At 39.5% G+C, this 20,577-nt stretch overlaps 1 protein-coding gene across 1 annotated transcript; it reads left to right on the top strand.

Moving 5' to 3' along the window:
• Positions 1-1,139: 1,139 nt before the first annotated feature.
• On the top strand, positions 1,140-5,385 carry CCL26 (C-C motif chemokine ligand 26). Its single transcript, XM_090276863.1, has 3 exons — positions 1,140-1,361; positions 1,449-1,563; positions 5,127-5,385. The coding sequence occupies exons 1-3, from the start codon at positions 1,289-1,291 to the stop codon at positions 5,221-5,223; spliced, it is 285 nt and encodes a 94-aa protein (XP_090132989.1). The 5' UTR covers positions 1,140-1,288; the 3' UTR covers positions 5,224-5,385.
• The last annotated feature ends 15,192 nt before the right edge of the window (positions 5,386-20,577 follow it).

Here is a 20,577-nt window from a genome sequence, read left to right on the forward strand (position 1 = left end):
TGGTAACTGTCAGAGCTGTCCTAGGTTAAGCTGTGTTCAACAGTATGTTCCCTGTACTCAGAGTAGTTAAAACAGTCTGGGGTAGGGGGTGTTGAAGGTCCCAGCTAGCATGGAAAAAGTCTATGGTACAGAATGACTGTGGCCTTTTTTTTTTTTTTTTTTTTTACCTTAAATTCAAAATTTTAAAATCTTACTTGAGGACATTTTCTTCATTGCTTCTAGAGAGAGAAGAAGGGAAAGAGAGAAGCATGGATGTGAGAGAAGCATCTATTGGTTGCCTCCCATACATGCCTGGACTTGCGTTTGTTGGCTACCAGACCCAGAATGAACCCACAACCCAGGTATGTGCCTTGACCAGGAATTGAATCTGAGACCCTTTAGTTATGGGATGATTCTCCAACCACTAAGCAACACCACCCAGGGTTTAAATTAAAATTTTCATAGTTCGGAGTCATATCAGGAGTGGGAATGACTGAGCGTAGTCTTGAAACAAGGATCTAAAAACCCCATCTACCCCTTCCTAAGACTCTTCTGGCAGAAGTCACCGCCCCTTTTTAAAATTCACTTTCCCCATTTCAGCAAAATCTGGTTAAAATATAGATTCCTGTACCCTTCCCTCCTTCCAAAGAGCCTGACTCAGGAGCTGCAAAGGAGGGACTGGGAAGATGTTTATCTTTCTTTCTAGAGGATTATGATGTTCCATCAGACTTTTGACCCTCTAAACCAGATGAGGTAGTTCACAGTGCCCCCAAGCAGCTCTCGTGCCCTGTGGGGGGTGATATTTGACGCTAACAACACAAAAGGCATGTGCCTGGAGCCTTGTTCTTAGACATCCATTGTCATGGTCTGGCTGCCCTACATACATGTCCCGAGACTTTTCATATCTCACCAAGAGACAAGCAATGTTTATAAAGCAAAGAGAGCTTCAGGTAAGAGCCAGGAATTTATCTGGTCAACTACTTGTGTTGTAAAGGAATTTAGGTCAGTTCGCTGGAATTATTTCTTCGTTTCCTTTGATTTTGTTTTTCCAAGAAGAAAGTGGTGAATAACACAGAGCCAAGAGTTTCTCAATCGCATGCTGGCTCCTCCCCTTCCCCTAGATGACAGTGCTTCACTTTTTAATTTCCTTTTGAAGGGTATCAGGTTACTTATTTATAGCAGTGTCAAATTTCTCAACTACATAATTATCTGGAATCATCTTCAGGGACTGCTGAGCCCCATAAAAGGGGGTCTGGTTAGGACAGGAGGAATTGGGGAGAAGGCTGTGAAGGGCTTGGCTTGCAGGACCATGAAGAGCTTCCCCATGGCTCCCCTTGCACTCCTAGTTTTCATCCTGGGTGTTCATCTTGGAGCTGCCACACGTATGTAACTGCCATCTCCCTTCCTCGGATGACTGGGAGTAGAAGCAAAGGGTTGTCTCCAATCTCCTTCCTCTCCCTGTTTTCTAGGTGGCAGTGATGTAGCCAAGTACTGCTGCTTACGATTCAGCCAAAGGACCCTTCCCTGGAAACAGGTGCAAAGCTATGAATTCACTAGGAACAGCTGCTCCCAGCAGGCTGTGATGTGAGTATTTCTCATTTGGGCTTCTAGGGTCCCTGGCAGCCACTTAATTCGGTGGGTACAAGGCAGGCTCCTACACTGCCAGGATGAGCCTCGGGATGGAAACCTGCTAACTTGGGTCGTTGCTCTGCTTCTGACCCTAACAAATGTGACCCTGAGCTTTGGTTTCCTAACTTCCAAACCATGTACTACGCTGTGCTAAGTGCTGAGTTTAAAAGAGAAAACAAGACAGTCATTGTAGATCTTACATCTAGCATAAGAAAGGGGACATTAAAAGACACTTACACAAAATAGATAATCACACTTGTGATGGGTGCTTGAAAGGGACAGCAGGAAGGAGAGCAGGAGGGAGCTTGTCCCTGTAGGGGAGGCACAACTGCATCTCTGCCCTCTTAGGCTGGGCCTGAGAATTAAATGGACACAGACAGATGAACAGATTTTTACATGTACATGGGAGCCCTCATAGGAGAATGAAAACCACCCCCCAATGCCAAAAAAAGTGGCGAAACCTAAATGCGTTTATACTAAGTTGAACAGAGAGGCAATTGTGGAAAAGTAACTAAAATGTTTGGGGAGTGGCTAAAGCGTGATAAGAGTTATCTTAACAACGTCATTTGCCACAGAATTGTCTTGGCCCGATTCCCTGTCTCTGAAAGAAACAAGTGTTTCTTTCCTCCTGGTACAGGGTGGACATTTTTTACATAGGAGTTGTAACTCCTGTTTTCAGGAAGAAAGGAGGAGGTCAGAGAACCCTTCTTGCATCTGATTTTTAAAATGCCTTTAGCTCAAAATAATCTTTATGCCAAAGTGGCATATTTTGGGGTGGTGTATTCTGTCACTCCCCATCATAGTCACAGGAGGACCTTACTCAATGTCAGGAGGTCCTCCTGAGAAAGTGACATTTACACTGAGACTCTCAAGGATCAGTGAGGGTGGCCCAGGTGAAGGGGGCAGGAAGGAGCACGGGGGTACGAGGCAGAGGGAGCAGCAGGTGAGTGGGAGGAGGTCAAGCACATCTCTGACAAGGCAGACGAGTAAACAGGAGCCAGGTCATGCCAGGCTCATTGGTGGCAGGAGAGATGACACACACCTCACAGGGCCTCTGGCAGGACTAAGCGAGATAATACATGCCAAGCATTTAGTACTGTGCCTACACACAGTACATGTTCAACAAAAGATCTGTAAATGGCAAAATTTGGCCACATCACTGCCATATGCAGGGGCAGGGTGACAACCAAGTCACCAGCATTCAACAAAAACATCTTGAAGTACAAATACACAGGGAGGGACCTGTCACTGCTCCCCAGGACACAAGGTTCCTGAGCATGAGAAATGGTGCAGAAGGGGACAGAGGGGCTTCAGAGGCCAACCGGCATGCCATCATGTTGAGACAGTAAAGGATGGGAAAGAGATACTCAAGTGCCTAGATATAGAGGGCAGCACTCTGGGCTCAGGATGTCCCGGGCCTTGTCCTTTGTGTCTTGATTGGCTTTCTGGAGCTTTAGAGTCATCAACACTTAACTGACATATAAGTTTCCTTTTTGGGGAGTGAAGAAAATGTTCTAAAATTGATGATGGTTGTGTCATCCATGGATATACTAGAAACCATTGAATGATAATTATACTCTTTAAGTGAGTAAACTGTATGGTGTGTGAATCATATTTCAGTAAAGCTTAACTTAGCTGGCAAAGAGTCCTGAACTGGGCTCAGAGCAGTGGCTCTGTCACTTACAAGTACAAGCGATTTGTATGACCTTGGGCAAGTCAAGTTTCCTCACTTGTAAAAGGAAAGTGAGAGGCTTATATGAGTTATCTATGGCTGCATAACAAACTAACCCAAAACTTAGGGGCTTAATACAATAATGACCTGTTTCTTATCTACTATACTTTTTGTGGGTCTGAATTTCCAGAAGGGCTTGGCTGGGTGGTTGTAGTCAGATGGTACTGGAGATGAAATAGCTGGGGCTGGTGGCATGTCTCTCTCTTTGGAGCCTCTCTGTGTGGTCTCTGTTGGGCTAATTTAGGCTTCCTTACAGTATGGTGACCTGGGTTGGAGGACTCCTTACAAGGTGGTTCAAGGCTCCTGCATAAGTAATCCAGTAAACCAAGAAGAAGCTCCACCATCTTTTCTGACTTAGCCTTTGAAGTCACATAGTGTCACTTCTGCCACACTCTTCTGGTTGACCAGTCCCTAAGGCTGACCTAAATTCAAGAGTTGAAGACATAGACCTCCATCTCTCAACAGGAACAATGGCATGCTTCCATACATTCAGAAAGTACTTCCTCTCTCTTATTTTCCCTTTCTCTTGGCTCTTCTGCCCTGCATGTACCAGGGCCTTCCTGAGAGCTGTATAACATTGTAGGACGCTGCAAGGTGCTCCAGGCTAGAATGGTTGGATCTAGGCTCCCTTCATGGCTGAGTACACTCAGGAAGGCTAGAGGATATTCAGGGACATTAACCACAACCGCCCCCACCCTCTTTTTTTAATTACTTTTTTTATTGTTGTTCTATTACAGTTGTCCCAGTTTCCCCCCATCGCTCTCCACTACCCCCTGCCACAGTCAGTCCCCACCCTGTTGTCCATGTCCATGGGTCATTTATACTAGTTCCTTGACTAGACACTTCCCATAGCAGAAATCCGGAATCATATGTAAGGAATGCAGGAGTCATGGTAAACAGCCCATGATAATGTGGTTAACAATTAAATGGGAGCCCTGGCTGAATAACTCAGTTGATTAGAGCATCCTCTCAATATGCCAAGGTTGCAGGTTTGATTCCCAGTCAGGGCACATACAAAAATCAACCAATGAATGCATAAATAAGTGGGCCAACAAATTTATGTTTTTTTTCCCCCTCTTTTCCTTTCCCTCCCTCCCTCCCTTCTTCCATTTCTCTCTCCCTCTCTCTCAATTAAAAAAAAAATAAATTAGCCCTGGCTGGTATGGCTCAGTGAATTGAGTGCTGGCCTGTGAACCAAAGGGTCACTGGTTTGATTCCCAGCCAGCGTACAGGCCTGGGTAGCAGGCCAGATACCCAGTTGAGGGCATGTGAGAGGCAACCACACATTGATGTTTCTCTCCCTCTCTTTCTCCCTCCCTTCCCATCTCTCTAAAAATAAAAAAATAAAATCTTTAAAAATAAAATAATTAAGTGGTATAATGTATATAAGTTTCTTTTCTGGGGAGTGAAGAAAATGTTCTAAAATTGATGATGGTTGTGTCATCCCTGGATATACTAAAAACCATTGAATGGTAATTATACTCTTTAAGTGAGTGAACTGTATGGTGTGTGAATCATATTTCAGTAAAGCTATTAGATTAAAATAAAAAAGTTAAGAGGCAGGGTATAGGTTATCGGACTAGAACTGTTGGAGAATGTTTCACTGGGAGGTGGGACTGGAAGCATGGTTTCCAGCGGGAAGTGTGTATCTGAGAGGAAGGAGAGCCAGGGTCAGAAAAGGGAGCAGAGACAGGGTGACCAGGGGCGTGGGAAGGCTAGAATATGAGTCAGGTGGCTGGCCCTCCATCCCTTCTCAGTATTGACTGTAAGCATCTCTTTCCCACAGATTCACTACCAAAAAAGGCCGGAAAGTCTGTGTACAACCAAAGGAAAAATGGGTGCAAGGATATATTTCTTTACTGAAAGCTCAACAAAAGACGTGACTGCTGAATTTTCAGCTCTAGAACCCCTGGACCCTGCTCTTGGCCCTGCTACCCTGGGCAGAGCCTGGAGAATTTCTTCAACAGAAGGCTCCATGGGCCTGGTGGGGAGGAAAACTTGTTTTCCACCAGAGTCTTCTTTAATAAAGGGGTTGTTTTGGTAAAGATTTGACTTGCTCATTCTTATTCTATAAACTTGATTTTCTTCAAAGAAAAGAAACTGAGTCAATATTTACAGCCGATTTCCTAGTAGGCCCCCAATCCCTGAAGTGACACTGGAATTGAATTCTGCCTTTATATTTTTTTGCAAAAAAAGCAAGGACAATTACAATATATTTTGGCTAAATGCCCATTAAATGTTTTAATGGTATTTGGGAAGGTAAGTTAATGTTACTTGGAAAATTCTGTGTAAAACCTCATAGCCTGTTGGTGCTGGGTAAATGAAATGCCTCCATATTTGCCAGTTTTTTTTTTTAATTAATAAAACATGAATATTATCTCTCTACCAGCTCTAGAAAGCCTATGTCTATATAGCCTAAAGAAATTTTTAAAAAATTTTTATAGAGCCCTGGCAGGTGTGGCTCAGTGGATTGGACGTCGGCCTGCGAACCTAAGGGTCACCAGCTCAATTCCCAGTCAGGGCACATGCCTGGGTTATGAACCAGGTCCCCAGAAGAGGCATGTGAGAGGCAACCACACATTAATGTTTCTCTCCCTCTCTTTCTCCCTCCCTCCCTCCCTCTCTCTCTAAAAATTAAATAAGAATTTAAAAAAATCTATAGATTCACAAGAAGTTGCAAAAATAGTACAGAGAGTTCAGGTGTATCTTTTACCCAGTTTCCCCTAAGAGTTATATCTTACAAAATTATAATACAATATCAGACCCAAGAAATTGATATTGGTATAGTGTTTGTATAGTTTTGTCATTTTATTCATGTAGACTTCGTAACAGACAACATACAGAAGTATTCCATCACCACAGAGATCTCCTAGTAGTATTTCTCTATAGTCACTCCTCACCTCCCCACATTATTAACCCCTGACATCCATTACTCTCTTCTCCTTCTCTGTAACTGTGTCATTTCCAGAATGTTATATAAATGGAATCATATAACATGTGACCTTTTGAGTCTGGCTTTTTTTTTTTTTTTTAATAATTTATTTATTTGTTTTTATTTATTTATTTATTTTTAAAGAGAAGGGAAAGGAGAAAGAGAGGGAGAGAAACATCACTGTGTGGTTGCCTCTCACTTGTGCCCCCAACTGGGGACCTGACATGCAACCTAGTCATGTACCCTGACTGGGAATCGAACCAGTGACACTTAGCTCGCAGGCCTACGCTCAATCCACTGAGCCACAGCAGCTCTTGAGTCTGGCTTTTTTAACTTCACACAGTGCATCCAAATTATTGTGCGTATTAGTAGCTCATTGTTTTTCACTGATGAGTAGTGTCATTTTACATTCCAGCCAGCAATATATGATCCAATTTCTGGGCATCCTTGCTAGCATTTGGGGTTGTCATTACTTTTTATTTTAACTGCTCTAATAGGTATGTAGTGATAAATCATTGTGGTCATAATTTCCACTTTCTTATTGACTAGCGATATGGAACATCTTTTCATGTGCTTGTCACCCATATGTTCTTTTGGTGGAATGTCTCCTGTGTTTTTGTTCATTTTCTAATTAGTTTGCTTGTTTTCACTGTTGAGTTTTACTCTGAGTCCTTTATCAATATGTGGTTTGAAAATATTTTTTCCCAGTCTGTAGTTTGTCTTTTCATCTTCTTAATAGGGTCCTTCACAGACCACAAGATTGAATTTTGATAAAGTCTAATTTATTAATTTTTCTCCTATGATGAATCATGTTTTGGGTGACATCCCTAAGAACCCTTTGCCAAACTGTAGGTCCCAAAGATTTTTTTCTATGTTTCTCCTAAAAGTTTTATAGTTCTCCATTTACATTTAAATCTAGGGTGTATTGTGGGTTAAATTTTGTACAGGTATGAGGTTTAAGTCCAGGTTGGTTGGTTGGTTTATTTACCTATGGATACTCAATTGCTCCAGCACCATTTATTAAAATGACTTTTCTTTCTCCGTTGAATAGTTTTTGCACATCAGTTCTTTTTTTTTAAAGTATATTTTATTGATTATGTTGTTACATTAGTTCCAATTTTTTTCCCCTTTGCTCCCCTCTGCCCAGTACCCCCCCTTCACTCCAGCAATCCCATCCCGCTTAGTTCATGTTAATGGGTCATGCATATAAGTTCTTTGGCTTCACCTATGGGAAGCCGGTGTGCTTGGTGGTGGCAAATGTAGCTCAGCCTCAGAGTGGAAAACCACTGGGAACATGGTGGCATGCAGGACGCACTCCACTCACTGGTTTTCCTGCAGGGAACCAGGCCTGCATTTATATAATAGTTAAAAAGCTTGCTTTCTGCTAAAAGACCCCCTCATCCTGGGCTGAGAACAACAGATGTTCAGCGTGTAACCTTGAACCAGTCTCTTAGAGGCTATTCTGGGCCAATTTCTAAGAACAAGATGTGGCTAGACAAGTTATCCTTATTATCCATGCATGTGTAACATTGTTTTCTCTAATATGTAAAAGTAATAATCACATAGGCAATGATTAGCACAATGATTCACAATTTTCTTGGATGTAATTCACCTAAGAAATAAATAAAAGCCTATTAAGGCAGGAGCAAATTGTGCTTTCTCCTCTAGAAGGTGGCCAGTTCTGTTCCCTCTTCTCCACAGGATTCTTGCAGTCATTGTGCATTTATTCCCTCATCCACAATGCCGTGGACTCTGCTGGTCAGAGGTCTGTGACATTCACCCTCTCCTATATTATTCTTAACTTCACCCTGTCTATTTTGTACCAATCGATTATGCTTCTTAATCCCTGCACCATTTCCCCATTTCTCCCCCTTCCCCCCTCCCAGCTGATAACCCTCCAAATGATCCCCATACCTATGATTCTGTTCCTATTCTGGTTTGCTTAGTTGGATTTCGTTTTTATATTTTAGATTCAGTTGTTGATAGTTGTGAGTTCATTGTCATTTTAGTGTTCATAGTTTTGATCTTCTTTTTCTTAAGTAAGTCCCTTTGACATTTTATATAACAATGGCTTGGTGATGGTGGACTCTTTTAGCGTTACCTTATCTGGGAAACACTTCACCTGCCCTTCCATTCTAAATGATAGCTTTGCTGGATAGAGTAATCTTGGTTGTAGGTCCTTGCTTTTGATCACATTGAATAGTGCTTGCCAATCCCTTCTTGCCTGCAAAGTATCTTTTGAGTAATTAGCTGATAGTCTTATAGACACCCCTTTGTAGGCAACTCTCTGCTTTTCTATTGCTTCTTTTAGGATTCTCTTTTTATCTTTCACCTTTGGCATTTTAATCATGATCTGTCTTGGTGTGGTCCCCTCTGGGTCCAGCTCACCTGGGACTCTCTGTGCTTTCTGGACTTGTATGTCTATTTCCTTTGCAAAATGTGGGAAGTTTTTCTCCATTATTTTTTCACATAAGTTTTCTATTTCTTGCTCTTCCTCTTCTCCTTCTGGCACCCTCATGATTCAGCTGTTGTCATGTTTAAAGTTGTCCCAGAGGTTCCCAAGCCACTCCTCAATTTTGTCAATTTTTGTTTTCTCATTCTGTACTGGTTGACTGTTTTTTTTCTTCCTTATGTTCCAAATCATTGATTTGAACCTTGGTTTTCTTCCCTTCACCATTGATTTTATGTGGATTTTCCTTTGTTTCACTTAGCATAGCCTTCACTGCTTCCCTTATTCATCTACCATACTCAAACATATCTGTCAAGCCTGTGAGCATCTTTATCACCAGTGTTTTGAATTCTTTATCTGTTAGGTTGGCTATCTCCTCGTCGCTTAGTTCTCCCACTGGAACCTTGATCCATTCCCTCTTTTGAGCCATACTTCTCTGTCTTCTCTTCTTTACAGGCTCCTGTGTTTGTTTGCCTCTGTGTCTTAGGTAGAGCTGTCGCTCCTGTTACATTGTAAGGGGCGGAGCCTTAGGTATTCATCAGTACAGGGAAACCTGTTTCACCACGTTGTGGCACTGTATGTGGGAAGTGGTCTGAGAGGGAACAATGCCACTTGCTCAGCACTCGCCCCTTTTCCAGGCACTTCTCCCGCTTCTTTATGAGACTGGCGCCCCCCTAGCTAGTGCCTTGGCCTTTGCTCCCAGAGTGAGTGGATCTGTGGATGTTCTAGGACCACGAGGGTCCTTTAAACAAATAGACTCTGCTGAGAGACCGGCAGTTTCTGCCTCCACTCCAACTCCTGCTGGTTTTCACAGTCAGAAGCAATGAGGATTGATTTTCCCCAGTGCTGGGACTGTGAGCTGCGCGGTCTGGTGAGGAGCTGGGAACACTCCCCAGGTGTCCCTCCTGACTTTTTAAAACCTGTGACTGTGCTTTCCGCCAGCCTGCGGCTACCACCGCTGCTGCTGCTACCACACTGAGTACTCTCCGCCCTGGCTCTGCCCCTCCTACCTGTTTGGATGAGTATTTCTTCTCTATATCTTTGTTTGCTGGACTTCCATACACTTTGATTTTCTGGAACTTCTGGTTGTTTCTAGTTTTGAGGTAGCTGTATTCCTTCTTAGTTGTGGAGGGAGACGCAGTTTGTCTGTCTATGTCTCCATCTTGGCCGAAAGTTGCACATCAGTTCTTGTGTGTGGTGATTTCTAGCCCACGTGTTCCATAATGCAATCAATTTTCTTCTTTCTTTATTTGAGAGAGAAAGAAAGAGAAACATCAATTTGTAGTTCCACTTATTTATGCATTCATTGGTTGCTTCTTGTATTTGCCCTGACGTGAGATAAAACTCACAACCTTAGCATTTGGGAGGGTGCTCTAACCAACTGAACTACCTGGCCAGGACTATAATACAATCAACTTAAATTTTCATATTTTGTTGTGAAATAATGCACACCCCATAAAATTCACCTCTTTAAAGTGTACAATTCAGTGATTTTTAATATGTTCATAAGATTGTGCAACCATCATCATTATTTTTAAGTGTATTTTATTGATTATGTTATCACAGTTGTCCCAATTTTTCCCCCTTTGCCCCACTCCCCTCCAGCAACCCCCCCCCCCCCCACTTAGTTCATGTCCACAGGTCCTGCATATAAGTTCTTTGGCTTCTCCATTTCCTATACTATTTTTAACATCCTGCTTTCTATTTTGTACCTATCAATTATGATTTTTAATCCATGTACTTTTGCCCCCATTCTCCCCCTTCCCCCTCCCCGCTGATAACCCTCCAAATGATCCCCATACCTATGATTCTCTTCCTATTCTGGTTTTCTTAGTTTTCTTTTTTTTAGATTCAATTATTGATAATTGTGAATTGGTTGCATTTTTAATGTTCATGGTTTTGATCTTTTTTTAAAATAGGTCCCTTTAACATTTCATGTAAAAATGGCTTGGTGATGAGGAACTCCTTTAACGTTATCTTGTCTGGGAAGCACATTATCTGTCCTTCCATTCCAAATGATAGCTTTACTGGATAGAGTAATCTTGGTTGTGGATCCTTGCTTTTCATCACATTGAATACTTCTTGCCAGTCCCTTTTTCCCTGCAAAGTTTCTTTTGAGAAATCAGTTGATAGTCTTATAGGAATTCCTTTGTAGATAACTCTCTGCTTTTCTCTTGCTGCTTTTAAGATTCTTTCTTTATCTTTAACCTTTGACATTTTAATTATGATGTGTCTTGGTGTGGTCCTCTTTGGGTCCAAATTGTTTCAGACTCTGTGCTTCCTGGGCTTGTAAGTTCATTTGCTTTTCCAAATTATGTAAGGTTTCTTTCATTATTTTTTCAAATAACGTTTCAGTTTCTTGCTCTTTCTCTTCTCTTTCTGGCACCCCTATGATTCGGATATTGGCACATTGTAGATGCCCCAGAGTATTTTTAAACTCTCCTCATTTTTTTAAATTCTTGTTTCTTCTTTCTGTTCTGGATGAATGTTTATTTCTTCCTTATGTTCCAAATCATTGATCCGAATCCCAGCTTCCTTCCCTTCACTGTTGGTTCCCTGTGGATTTTTCTTTATTTCACTTAGTGTAAACTTCATTTCTTCTTTTATGTTGTTGCCATACTCAATGAGTTCTTTTAGCATCTTGATCACCATTTTTGAACTCTGCATCTGATAGATTGGTTATCTGTTTCATTTAGTTCTTTTGCTGGGTTTTGTTCTGTTCTTTCACTTGGGCCATATTTCTTTGTCTCCTCAACTTGGCAGCCTCCCTGCATTTCTTTCTGTGTATTAAGTAGAGCTGCTTTGACTCCCTGTATAAGGCACCCATCTGGATGTATATGCCTTCCTTAAATCCTTGGTTGTTGGACTTCCATACAGTTTGATTTTCTGACAGTTCTGTGAGTTATTGTTTTGAGACTTAGTTGTAATTCCTTTTTGTGGTTGCACGAAGAGGCAAAGTGTATCTACCTATGCCTCCATCTTGACCAGAAGTTCTGAACTGCACATTGTGGCTCCCAACACCACCACTAGTTTCTTGTCTGCCATGAGAGCAGGAGCAGAAAATGTGATCCCAAGAATTCTCCTCACCACCCCATCATCATTAATTCCAGAATATTTTTACCTCCTCCCCAAAGAAACCACATACCTATTAGGAGTCACTACCTATTCTCCCTTCCCTTCAGCCTTGGAAAATACTAATCTACATCTGTCTCTATGAATTTTCCTATTCTGGACATTTCATATAAATGGAATTATATAATATCTGGCCTGTTGTATCTGGCTTCTTGCACTTGCCATAATATTTTCAAAGTTCATTCATGTTGTAACACATATTAGTACTTCATTTATTTTTATGGCTGAATAATATTCCATTACATGGATAACACCACTTTTTATTTATCCATTCAGTAGTTGAAGGACATTTGGGTTTTTCCCCATTTTTTTGGCTATTATGAATAATGCTGTACATTGATGTACAAGTTTTTGTATGAACATATGTTTTCATTGTGTCGGGTGTATAGGTAGAGATGAAATTGCTGGGTATATGGTAACTCTATGTTCAACTTTTTGAGAAACAACCCCAAACTTTTCCAAAACAGCTGTATCAGGTTCCATTGCCACCAGCAATGTATGAATATTCCAGTTTTTCCATATCCTTGTCAACACTTGTTATTGTCTATCTTTTTTTAAGTATATTTTATTGATTATGTTGTTACAGTAGTCCCATTTTTTTTCCCCTTTGCTCCCATCTGTCCAGTACCCTCTTTCCCTCCAGCAATCCCACCCCCCTTAGTTCATGTCCATGGATTGTGCATATAAGTTCTTTGGCTTCACCCTTTCCTATATTATTCTTAACTTTCCCCTGTCTATTTTGTACCAACCAATTATTATTGTCTATCTTTTTGATGAGTCATCTTAGTAAGATGGGAAGTGGTATCTCACTGTGATTTTAATTTTTATGTGTCTTATGACAAATAATATTGAGTATCTTTTCATATACTTATTGGTCATTTGTATATCTTTTTTAGAGAAATGTCTACCCAAATTTTTTGACTTTTGTCTTTTCATTTTTGAGTTGTAAAGGGTCTTTATATTCATATAGTCTAGATACTAGACCCTTATTAGGTATATGATTTGTAAATATTTTCTCCCATTCTGTGGGTTGTCTTTTCATTTTCTTGATAGTGCCCATTTAATGCACAAACTTTGTTAATTTTTATGAAGTCCACTTTATTATTTTTCCTTTGGTTGCTTGTGCTTTTAGTGTCATATTTAAGAAACTACTGCCTAATCCAAGACCTGGAGATTTACACTTATATTTTCCTCTAAGAGTTCTATAGTTTTATCTTTACATTTAGATATTTGGTCCATTTTAAGTTAATATTTGTATATGCTAGGAAGTGGGTGCAATTGATTTGTGTATGTTGATCTTGTTTTCTGGGACCTTATTGAACTCACTGCTTAGTTCTAGGAGTTTTTTGGTAGATCCCTTGAAATTTCCTATGCACACAACTGTGTCAGCTGCAAATAGGGGTGGTTTCATTTATTCCTTTTTGATATGTATGCTTTTTATTTCCTTTTTTTTTTTTTGCCTTCTTATACTGGCTAGAATTTCAAGTACTATGTTGAATAACCATGTTGAGAGGGAACAGTCTTGCTTTGTTCACAATCTCAAGGAGAAAGTAGTCTTTTATCATTAAATATGATGTTATTTGTAGTTGTTTTGGTATTTTTTTATTTTTCATTTTGTAGACTTCTTAAAAAATTAAGTTGAGGAAGTTCCCCTCTATTTCTAATTTTCAGCTTTTCTGCCCCAATATGATTACATAATTTTTTTTTAGTCTGTTAATATGGTGGATTACATTGATTGATTTTCAAACATTGAGCCAGTCTTACATCCCTGGAATAAACTCACTTATCATGCTGTATTAATTTTCTTTACATATTGCTGTATTTAATTTGCAATATCTTGTTAAGGATTTCTACATCTATATTCATGAAAGATATTGATCTGTAGTTCTCTCTCTCTTTCTCCTCTCTTTGTATTTTTTACATTTCTTTTTTATTGTTGTTTCATTACAGTTGTCCCATTTTACCCCCTTTGCTCTCCCCTGCTCTGCCCACCTCCTCCCTCTCCCTCAGTCAATACCCATTTAGTTGTCCATGTCCATGGGTCATTTATACTAGTTCCCTGACTAGACCCTTCCCCTTCTTTTCCCTCTTATCCCCCTTCCCGCTCCCCTCTGGTCACTGTTAGTGTGTTCCTTGTTTACATGCCTCTGGTTCTATTTTGCTTGTTTGTTTGTTTTGTTCATTAGTTTCCTGTATTAGGTGAGATCATATGATATTTGTCTTTCACCGCCTGGCTTTCTTGTCTGGTTTTAGTATCAGAGTAATTTTAAATAAAATTAATTGGGATGTGCTCCTTCCATTTCTACTTTTGGTAAGAGATTGTATAGAATTGATATCAAATCCTCTTTCTTTATTTTTTGGCATGTATTATTTTAATTTCTTTAAATGCACACACATTTAAATACATTGTTTGTAAACACTGAGCAAGAAAATGAATCAGTTTATATAATCTGAATGTGGAACATTTAATAATTTAGAACCAATACTTATTTAACTTCTAGAATTCTGTTTAATATGTACTTCAGTTTGTAAAGTCTGCTATAAGAATTCTTTTTAATAGGCATAAACCATTACACTTTTAAACCCAAAAGGTATGGACTACATTCTGAGGTTAAATGAATTTTCATTGATTTCCATTTACTTGTATATTTTCTGATGTTAAAATAGAGATCATTGGTAGGTTTGACTGGAATAGAGCATATACATTTTTAAGCACCCTGTTAATTTCTGGTATAAACTCAGTTTGGAGATCTACTGGTGTGGTTTACCTCCCTAACTTTATGGATAAGGAAACTGAGGGTCAAGCTAGTTGTCAAAGAGCTGAGATAAATAATGGGATATCAGAGAGGTCCCTAGGAAATCCCAAAATAAAATAAAAAACTCTAATAAAGAACAAACTTCTTTATTTTTCTTTCCTGTATTTTAATTTTTTATGTTGATAAAGATACATATTCATTACAGAAATTTATATGTAGTATAAAAATGTTTAAAGAAGATGCAAAATTCACTAAAACCAAATCACCAATAGACCACCACCACCAAATTTTGGTAAATATCCTTCCAGATTTCTACTTAGGTGTGCACACAATTATGACTCGATGCTGATGACTTTCCAGTTTTATCTGTGGCCTAGGTCTCTGCCCTCCACTCCAGACATGTACCATATCCTACTGCCTGTTCAGCATCTCCCCTGGGATATTAATTGACGTCTCAAACTTAGGTGTCTATAACTATACTCCTCATAGTCCCTAATAACTCTGCTCTACTCACAGTTTTCCCATCTCAGTTGATGAAATATATATATATATATATGTGTACTGTAAACATATGTGTAGTACTTATGTGCCATATAAACAAGGTCTGTCCAGAAGGTGTCCAGCCATGTAATATGAAAAAGAGGCATTTACTGAACAAGATACAAGATACAAGAAACATTGTACATAGGACAATGACACCTCAGTCCCCTTCAAAGTAGGCACCCGGGGACCTCACACAGTTCTCCCAATCACCATCAGCTGCCCCATCGTGTTTTCCTGAATCTCTTCATCGGTCTGGAATCTCTTCCCTTCCAAAGGTGATTTTAGTTTTGGAAAAAGCCAGAAGTTGCAGGGTGCCAAATCTGGGCTGTAGGCAGGGCTGAGTCACTTGGGTGATTTGATGTTTCACCAAAAACCTCTGTATAAGATGTGATTTGTGAGTGGGTGCATTGTCATGATGAAGCTGCCAATCACCAGTTGCCCATAGCTGCAGCCTTCTGAATCATCCCAATAGTTTCTGCAGAGGAATGTTCAAGCTTCACCCAAAATTTGATGCAGATTTGTTGCTCTACTCACTCAGTCATTTTGAATATGATGGCCACACAGTACACATGCTCACTCAATGGTGTCTACCACCCCCACTGACTAGTACAGTGAAGTCGTCATTGTTCATGCATGCATATTCTAGTCCACTCTCCTTGACTGCCAGGTTATATCAATGCCACGCAAACTATTTTCATTATATTAGCAATGCATGGACTTTTTCTGGACATGTCTTCTACACGCAAACACACACACACACACATATATAATAGTTACCAACAATCCTTGAATAAGTAAGTTATTGACTAAATGTGACATACTTAGTTTAATCAGTCCTCTCTTAATAGATATTTAAGTTATTTTTCTTTCTTTTTTTAAAATTAATTAATTTGTTTGCTTATTTATTTTATTTTCAGAGAGAGGGGGAAGGAGAAAGAAAGGGAGAGAAACATCACTGTGTGGTTGCCTCTCATTCGCGCCCCCAACTTGGGACCTGACGTGCAACCTAGTCATGTGCCTTGACTGGGAATCGAACCAGCGACACTTGTCTTGCAGGCCGATGCTCAATCCACTGAGCCACAGCAGCCAGGTATTTTTCTTTTTTATGATTATAATGAACAATCTTGTTCATCTTTTTGCACTTCTTCAGTTATCTGTTTAGAATGAGATAGCTGCGACAATTTTAAATTCAATTCTTGTTGCCAGATTGCCCTACAGAAAGGTGTGTTTGCTTACCCTGTGCCTTTAGTTCAGAAAGTTTGCCTGTACCATGGCCAACAATTCACACAGGGTCTCACCTTCAGTAACCTACAATCTCATGTTTTAGTGAGACCTTTGGGCTTTTTGATATAAACTGCAATCTCAGATGCAATCTTAGGAAACAAATAAGTGATACTAGAAGTGTGATAAGCAGGAGTGATGAATTAAATAGTCTTTGTCCCTAAAAGCATTCAAGTTTTAAAAATGTAAGACCCTATCCCAGCTAAATATGTCTGGAAGGTGAAATTTAGAGACTGGCCAATATCCTTTTATAGATACAACTGCCAGATTTTACACTAAGACAAACAAGCTTATACTGAGGTTCTAGTGGATTCATCACTTATGTATTTAAAAACTGCTATAGGAATATTTTTAGCGAAATCTTCATAATGAATGTGACTAAAGTGAATGAGTTCTAGTAGAGTTGTTTTGGCCTCTTAAGGCCTTCAGTAGCAGAATATATTTCATATAGAGCTTTAAGAATATTTGTTTTAGATCTTTTTAAAAACAGAAAAAGAAGTTTTCAGGTAAGAAAAAATACCTTAGGGATAAAAACCTGAGTTTTCTGTTTTTATTCCCATTGTTTCTATCCATATGGTTATTCTCATATTGAGCACAATTAAGCTGTGAATACAGTGGTAGTTTCTACAAGTTTTTAATGAAATTTTAGATTTTTCAAGTAATATATGAATTGTCAAACATGGATGATTTGTAATTAAAGCTATCTATTAAAGTGTTGTGTCAATCGATATACATTTTCTCAATATAACCACTGCTGCACCCTTTGTAGAACGGCTGCCTCATTGAGAACAGACCAACAGAGGTAGTTCTGTGAAGAAAATATGCTGAGGATAAAATATGGACAGAAGTAAAGGAGATACACTAGACGGGAGGTGTGCCTTTTTTCAGTTGTTTGTTTGTATTTCAAATAACAGACCTAGATCTAAAACATATTAAAAATAAGATCTTTATCAGTATATTTTACTCTGTAAAATATTACTCTTTTAAAAAGTGATGTGAAACAGCCCTGGCTGGTGTGGTTCAGTGGATTAATTACCAGCCTGCGAACAAAAGTGCCACCGGTTCTATTCCCAGTCAGGGCACTGTCAGAGTCTAGAGGCAGCCAGGGTGGAAATTTAACCTGGTCTGACCAGCAGGATGTGGCCAGAACAGCTTGAGCAAACACTTGCTGAAATGTGTTGACAATGACTTTTCAAAGGAACAGTTACCTATAAGGAACCTCTGCAAGATAATCTGGCGCCTGGACAGCACCTCAACTGCAGCTTGCAAGATTAAAAATGCACCTGCAGAAGACCTCGATAGGACTCATTCAGGCCTGCATAGAGGACTGCGAGTCTCCATTCCCTTGCTCCTATGAGCCCTCAAGTCGGTCTGGGAGTAGCCTTTCCCGCCCAACCCTCAATAAACCCGTTGCTTGCTCCCACATTGGTCTCTGGGCGATTTCTCAAAGCAAGGCTGTTCTGACAGGCAGATGCCTGGGTTGTGAGCATGGTCCCCAGTTGGGGGCAAGTGAGAGGCAACCACGCATTGATGTTTCTTTCCCTCTCTTTCTCCCTCCCTCTCTCTCTAAAAATAAATAAATAAAATCTTTAAAATAATAAATAAAAGAAACAGCCCACTTATGTAATGTTTAAAAATTGCCAAAATAATAATACCTTTTTTTTTTTAAAAGACAACATTTAGAATAAATAGCTTGAAAACTGTTTAACTTCTGTGACTTTTTTCCTTCCAAGTTCTTCTGTGGAAACATTTAAATGCAAGTTTAGGCCTCATGTGGATGCAATTCTAACAAAGCAACTTGGGATACCCAAAATGGGCCAGGATTTGAATTATAGCAGTGGTTGTGAGCTTAATCCCTGGAGCAGCCTTGGGGAAAGCTGGAACTCAATAGAAATGGAAATTCTCACGTCCCACCCAGACTTAACTCAATTAGAAACACTGGGAGTAGGGCCCAGTGATCTGTTTTCACAAGCCCTCTAGGAGTTTCTCTAATTCCTCTTTAAACATCTGGTAAATTTTCTAGTTAAAACATCTGGGTCTGGAGATTTCCTTTTGGGGAGTTTTAACTTACAAATTAAATTTCCTTAATAGTTATAATGCTATTCAAATTATCTTTTTCATATTGGGTGAGTTGTGATAGTTTGCAAGTTTTAGGGAATTGGCTCTTTTGATGTGAGTTGGATTCAGGGTGTTGGTGTGTTCCCGTTGCTCCTTTATCATCCTTTTGTCACCTGCAGGGTCCACAGTGTCTCCTCTCTTTCACTCCTGATTTTTGTAATTTGTGTCTTCTTTCTTTTTCTTGGTCATTCTTGCTTAAGGCTTCTCAACTGTAATAATCTTTCCAAAGAACCAGCATTTAGTTTCATTGATGTTCTCTATCATTTTTCTGTTTTCAAATTCATTGATTTCTGGTCCTCATGATTACTTCCTTTTTGTTTGCTTTGAGCTTGTCTGCTTTTATTTTCCTAATATCTTGAGGCAGAAACTGTGAGAAACGCTCACAATAAAACACTGGGACACAGGACTTCAGCAGCAAAGTGAGGCATTTATTCACGAGTCTGGCACAGAGCTAGCCAGGGGCATGCGCACTGATGAAATGGAGCTGGCTGTTTTTATCCTAACATGAGTAAAGTCCCGCCCCTTCTCCTCTCCCCCTCCTTCTCCTTCTCCGTTTTTCCATGCTGGATACTCCAGAGTTATAATCTAACGGGATTAACTAAATTAAGTAAGGGTGATCATTAACTCAGGGTGATCTGGTTATAGGGCTGTCTCCAGCTCTTCTTTGAAATTTCCCTATCTTGTTTGCTGGGCTGTCTAGCAAACAAGAAAAGGTGGGAAATTTTCCCATTTCCCCTGCTTTGGTCTCGTATCTTTTGTCTTCAGAAGCATTTTTGCTGGGCTGCGGAATTCCCCCTTCCTGACTTGTAGGTGTGCTGATACTGTTAACTCTGGATCAGAGACCCCCTGATTCATGATTTAATTACATTTGTCCTTTGCTGCTAATTATTTTCTAGTGGCTTGGGAGTCACTAGTTTCCTTGCCCCTTACAAAGCTTAGATTATTGATTTGAGACTGCCTTCTTTCTAATGTAAGAATTTAGTGCTACAAGTGTCCTCTTAGCACTGCTCAGGCTGCGTCTCACACATTTTAATATGTTGTAGTGCCATTTTCATTCGATTCAGTGTATTTTAAAAATTTCCCTTGAGATTTCTTTAACCCACAAATCATTTTAAGTCTCTTGTTTAGTTTCCAAGTATTTGGAGATTTCACTGTTATTTCTCTGTTATTGATTTCTGGTTTTATTCTAGTGTGGTCAGAGAACACACTCTGTATGATTTCAATTCTTTTTAATTTGAGGTTTTGTCTTATAGTCTAGAATGTATGGTGTTCTTTACATACACTCCGTGAGACCTTGAAAGGAATGTGTATTCTGCTGTTGTTGGGTGGAGTGTTCTATCTATTCGATCCTGTTGGTTGATGGTGTTGAGCTCTTCCATCTCTTTGCTGATTTTCTGTACCAGCTATTGAGAGAAAAATATTGAGATCTCCAAGCATAATTATAGATTTTTCCATTTCTCTTTTTGTTTCTATCAGTTTTTGCTTCACATAAGCTCTGCTGTTTGGTGTGTACACATTCAGGATTGCTGTCTTCTTGCTGAATTGACCCCCTTATCACTCACTATGTGATCTCTCTCTCTGTCCCCATAATTTTCTTTGCTCTGAAGTCTGCTTCATCTTATAACTATATATCTTCTTGTGCTTTCTTCTGATTAATACTTGCATGCTATATCTTTTTCCATCCTTTTACTTTTAACCTACCAATATATATATTTCAATTGAGTTTCTTATAGGCAGACAGTGTATAATTTAGTCATTTAAAAAAATCTATTTGCCAATATCTGTCTTTTAACTGGTGTATTTAATCCATGTACAATAAGGAGAGATACCTTACTACTGCTAAGTAGTGGTAAAAGTCCTTGCTCCCTTTCTTGAAAGAATGGCTAAAGAAATTTCTTTAAACAGAAAGAAAATTATAAAAAAAGAACCTTGGAAATTTATAACATATAGTAGATGCAAAAATGCAGCATTCCTAAAAAAATACAATAAAGATTAAATTTTTAAAAATGCAGCATTCCACTTGGCT

The sequence above is a fragment of the Furipterus horrens genome, unplaced genomic scaffold (assembly GCF_987537825.1).
Source record: "Furipterus horrens unplaced genomic scaffold, mFurHor1.1.pri manual_scaffold_5, whole genome shotgun sequence".
NCBI lineage: Eukaryota > Metazoa > Chordata > Mammalia > Chiroptera > Furipteridae > Furipterus > Furipterus horrens.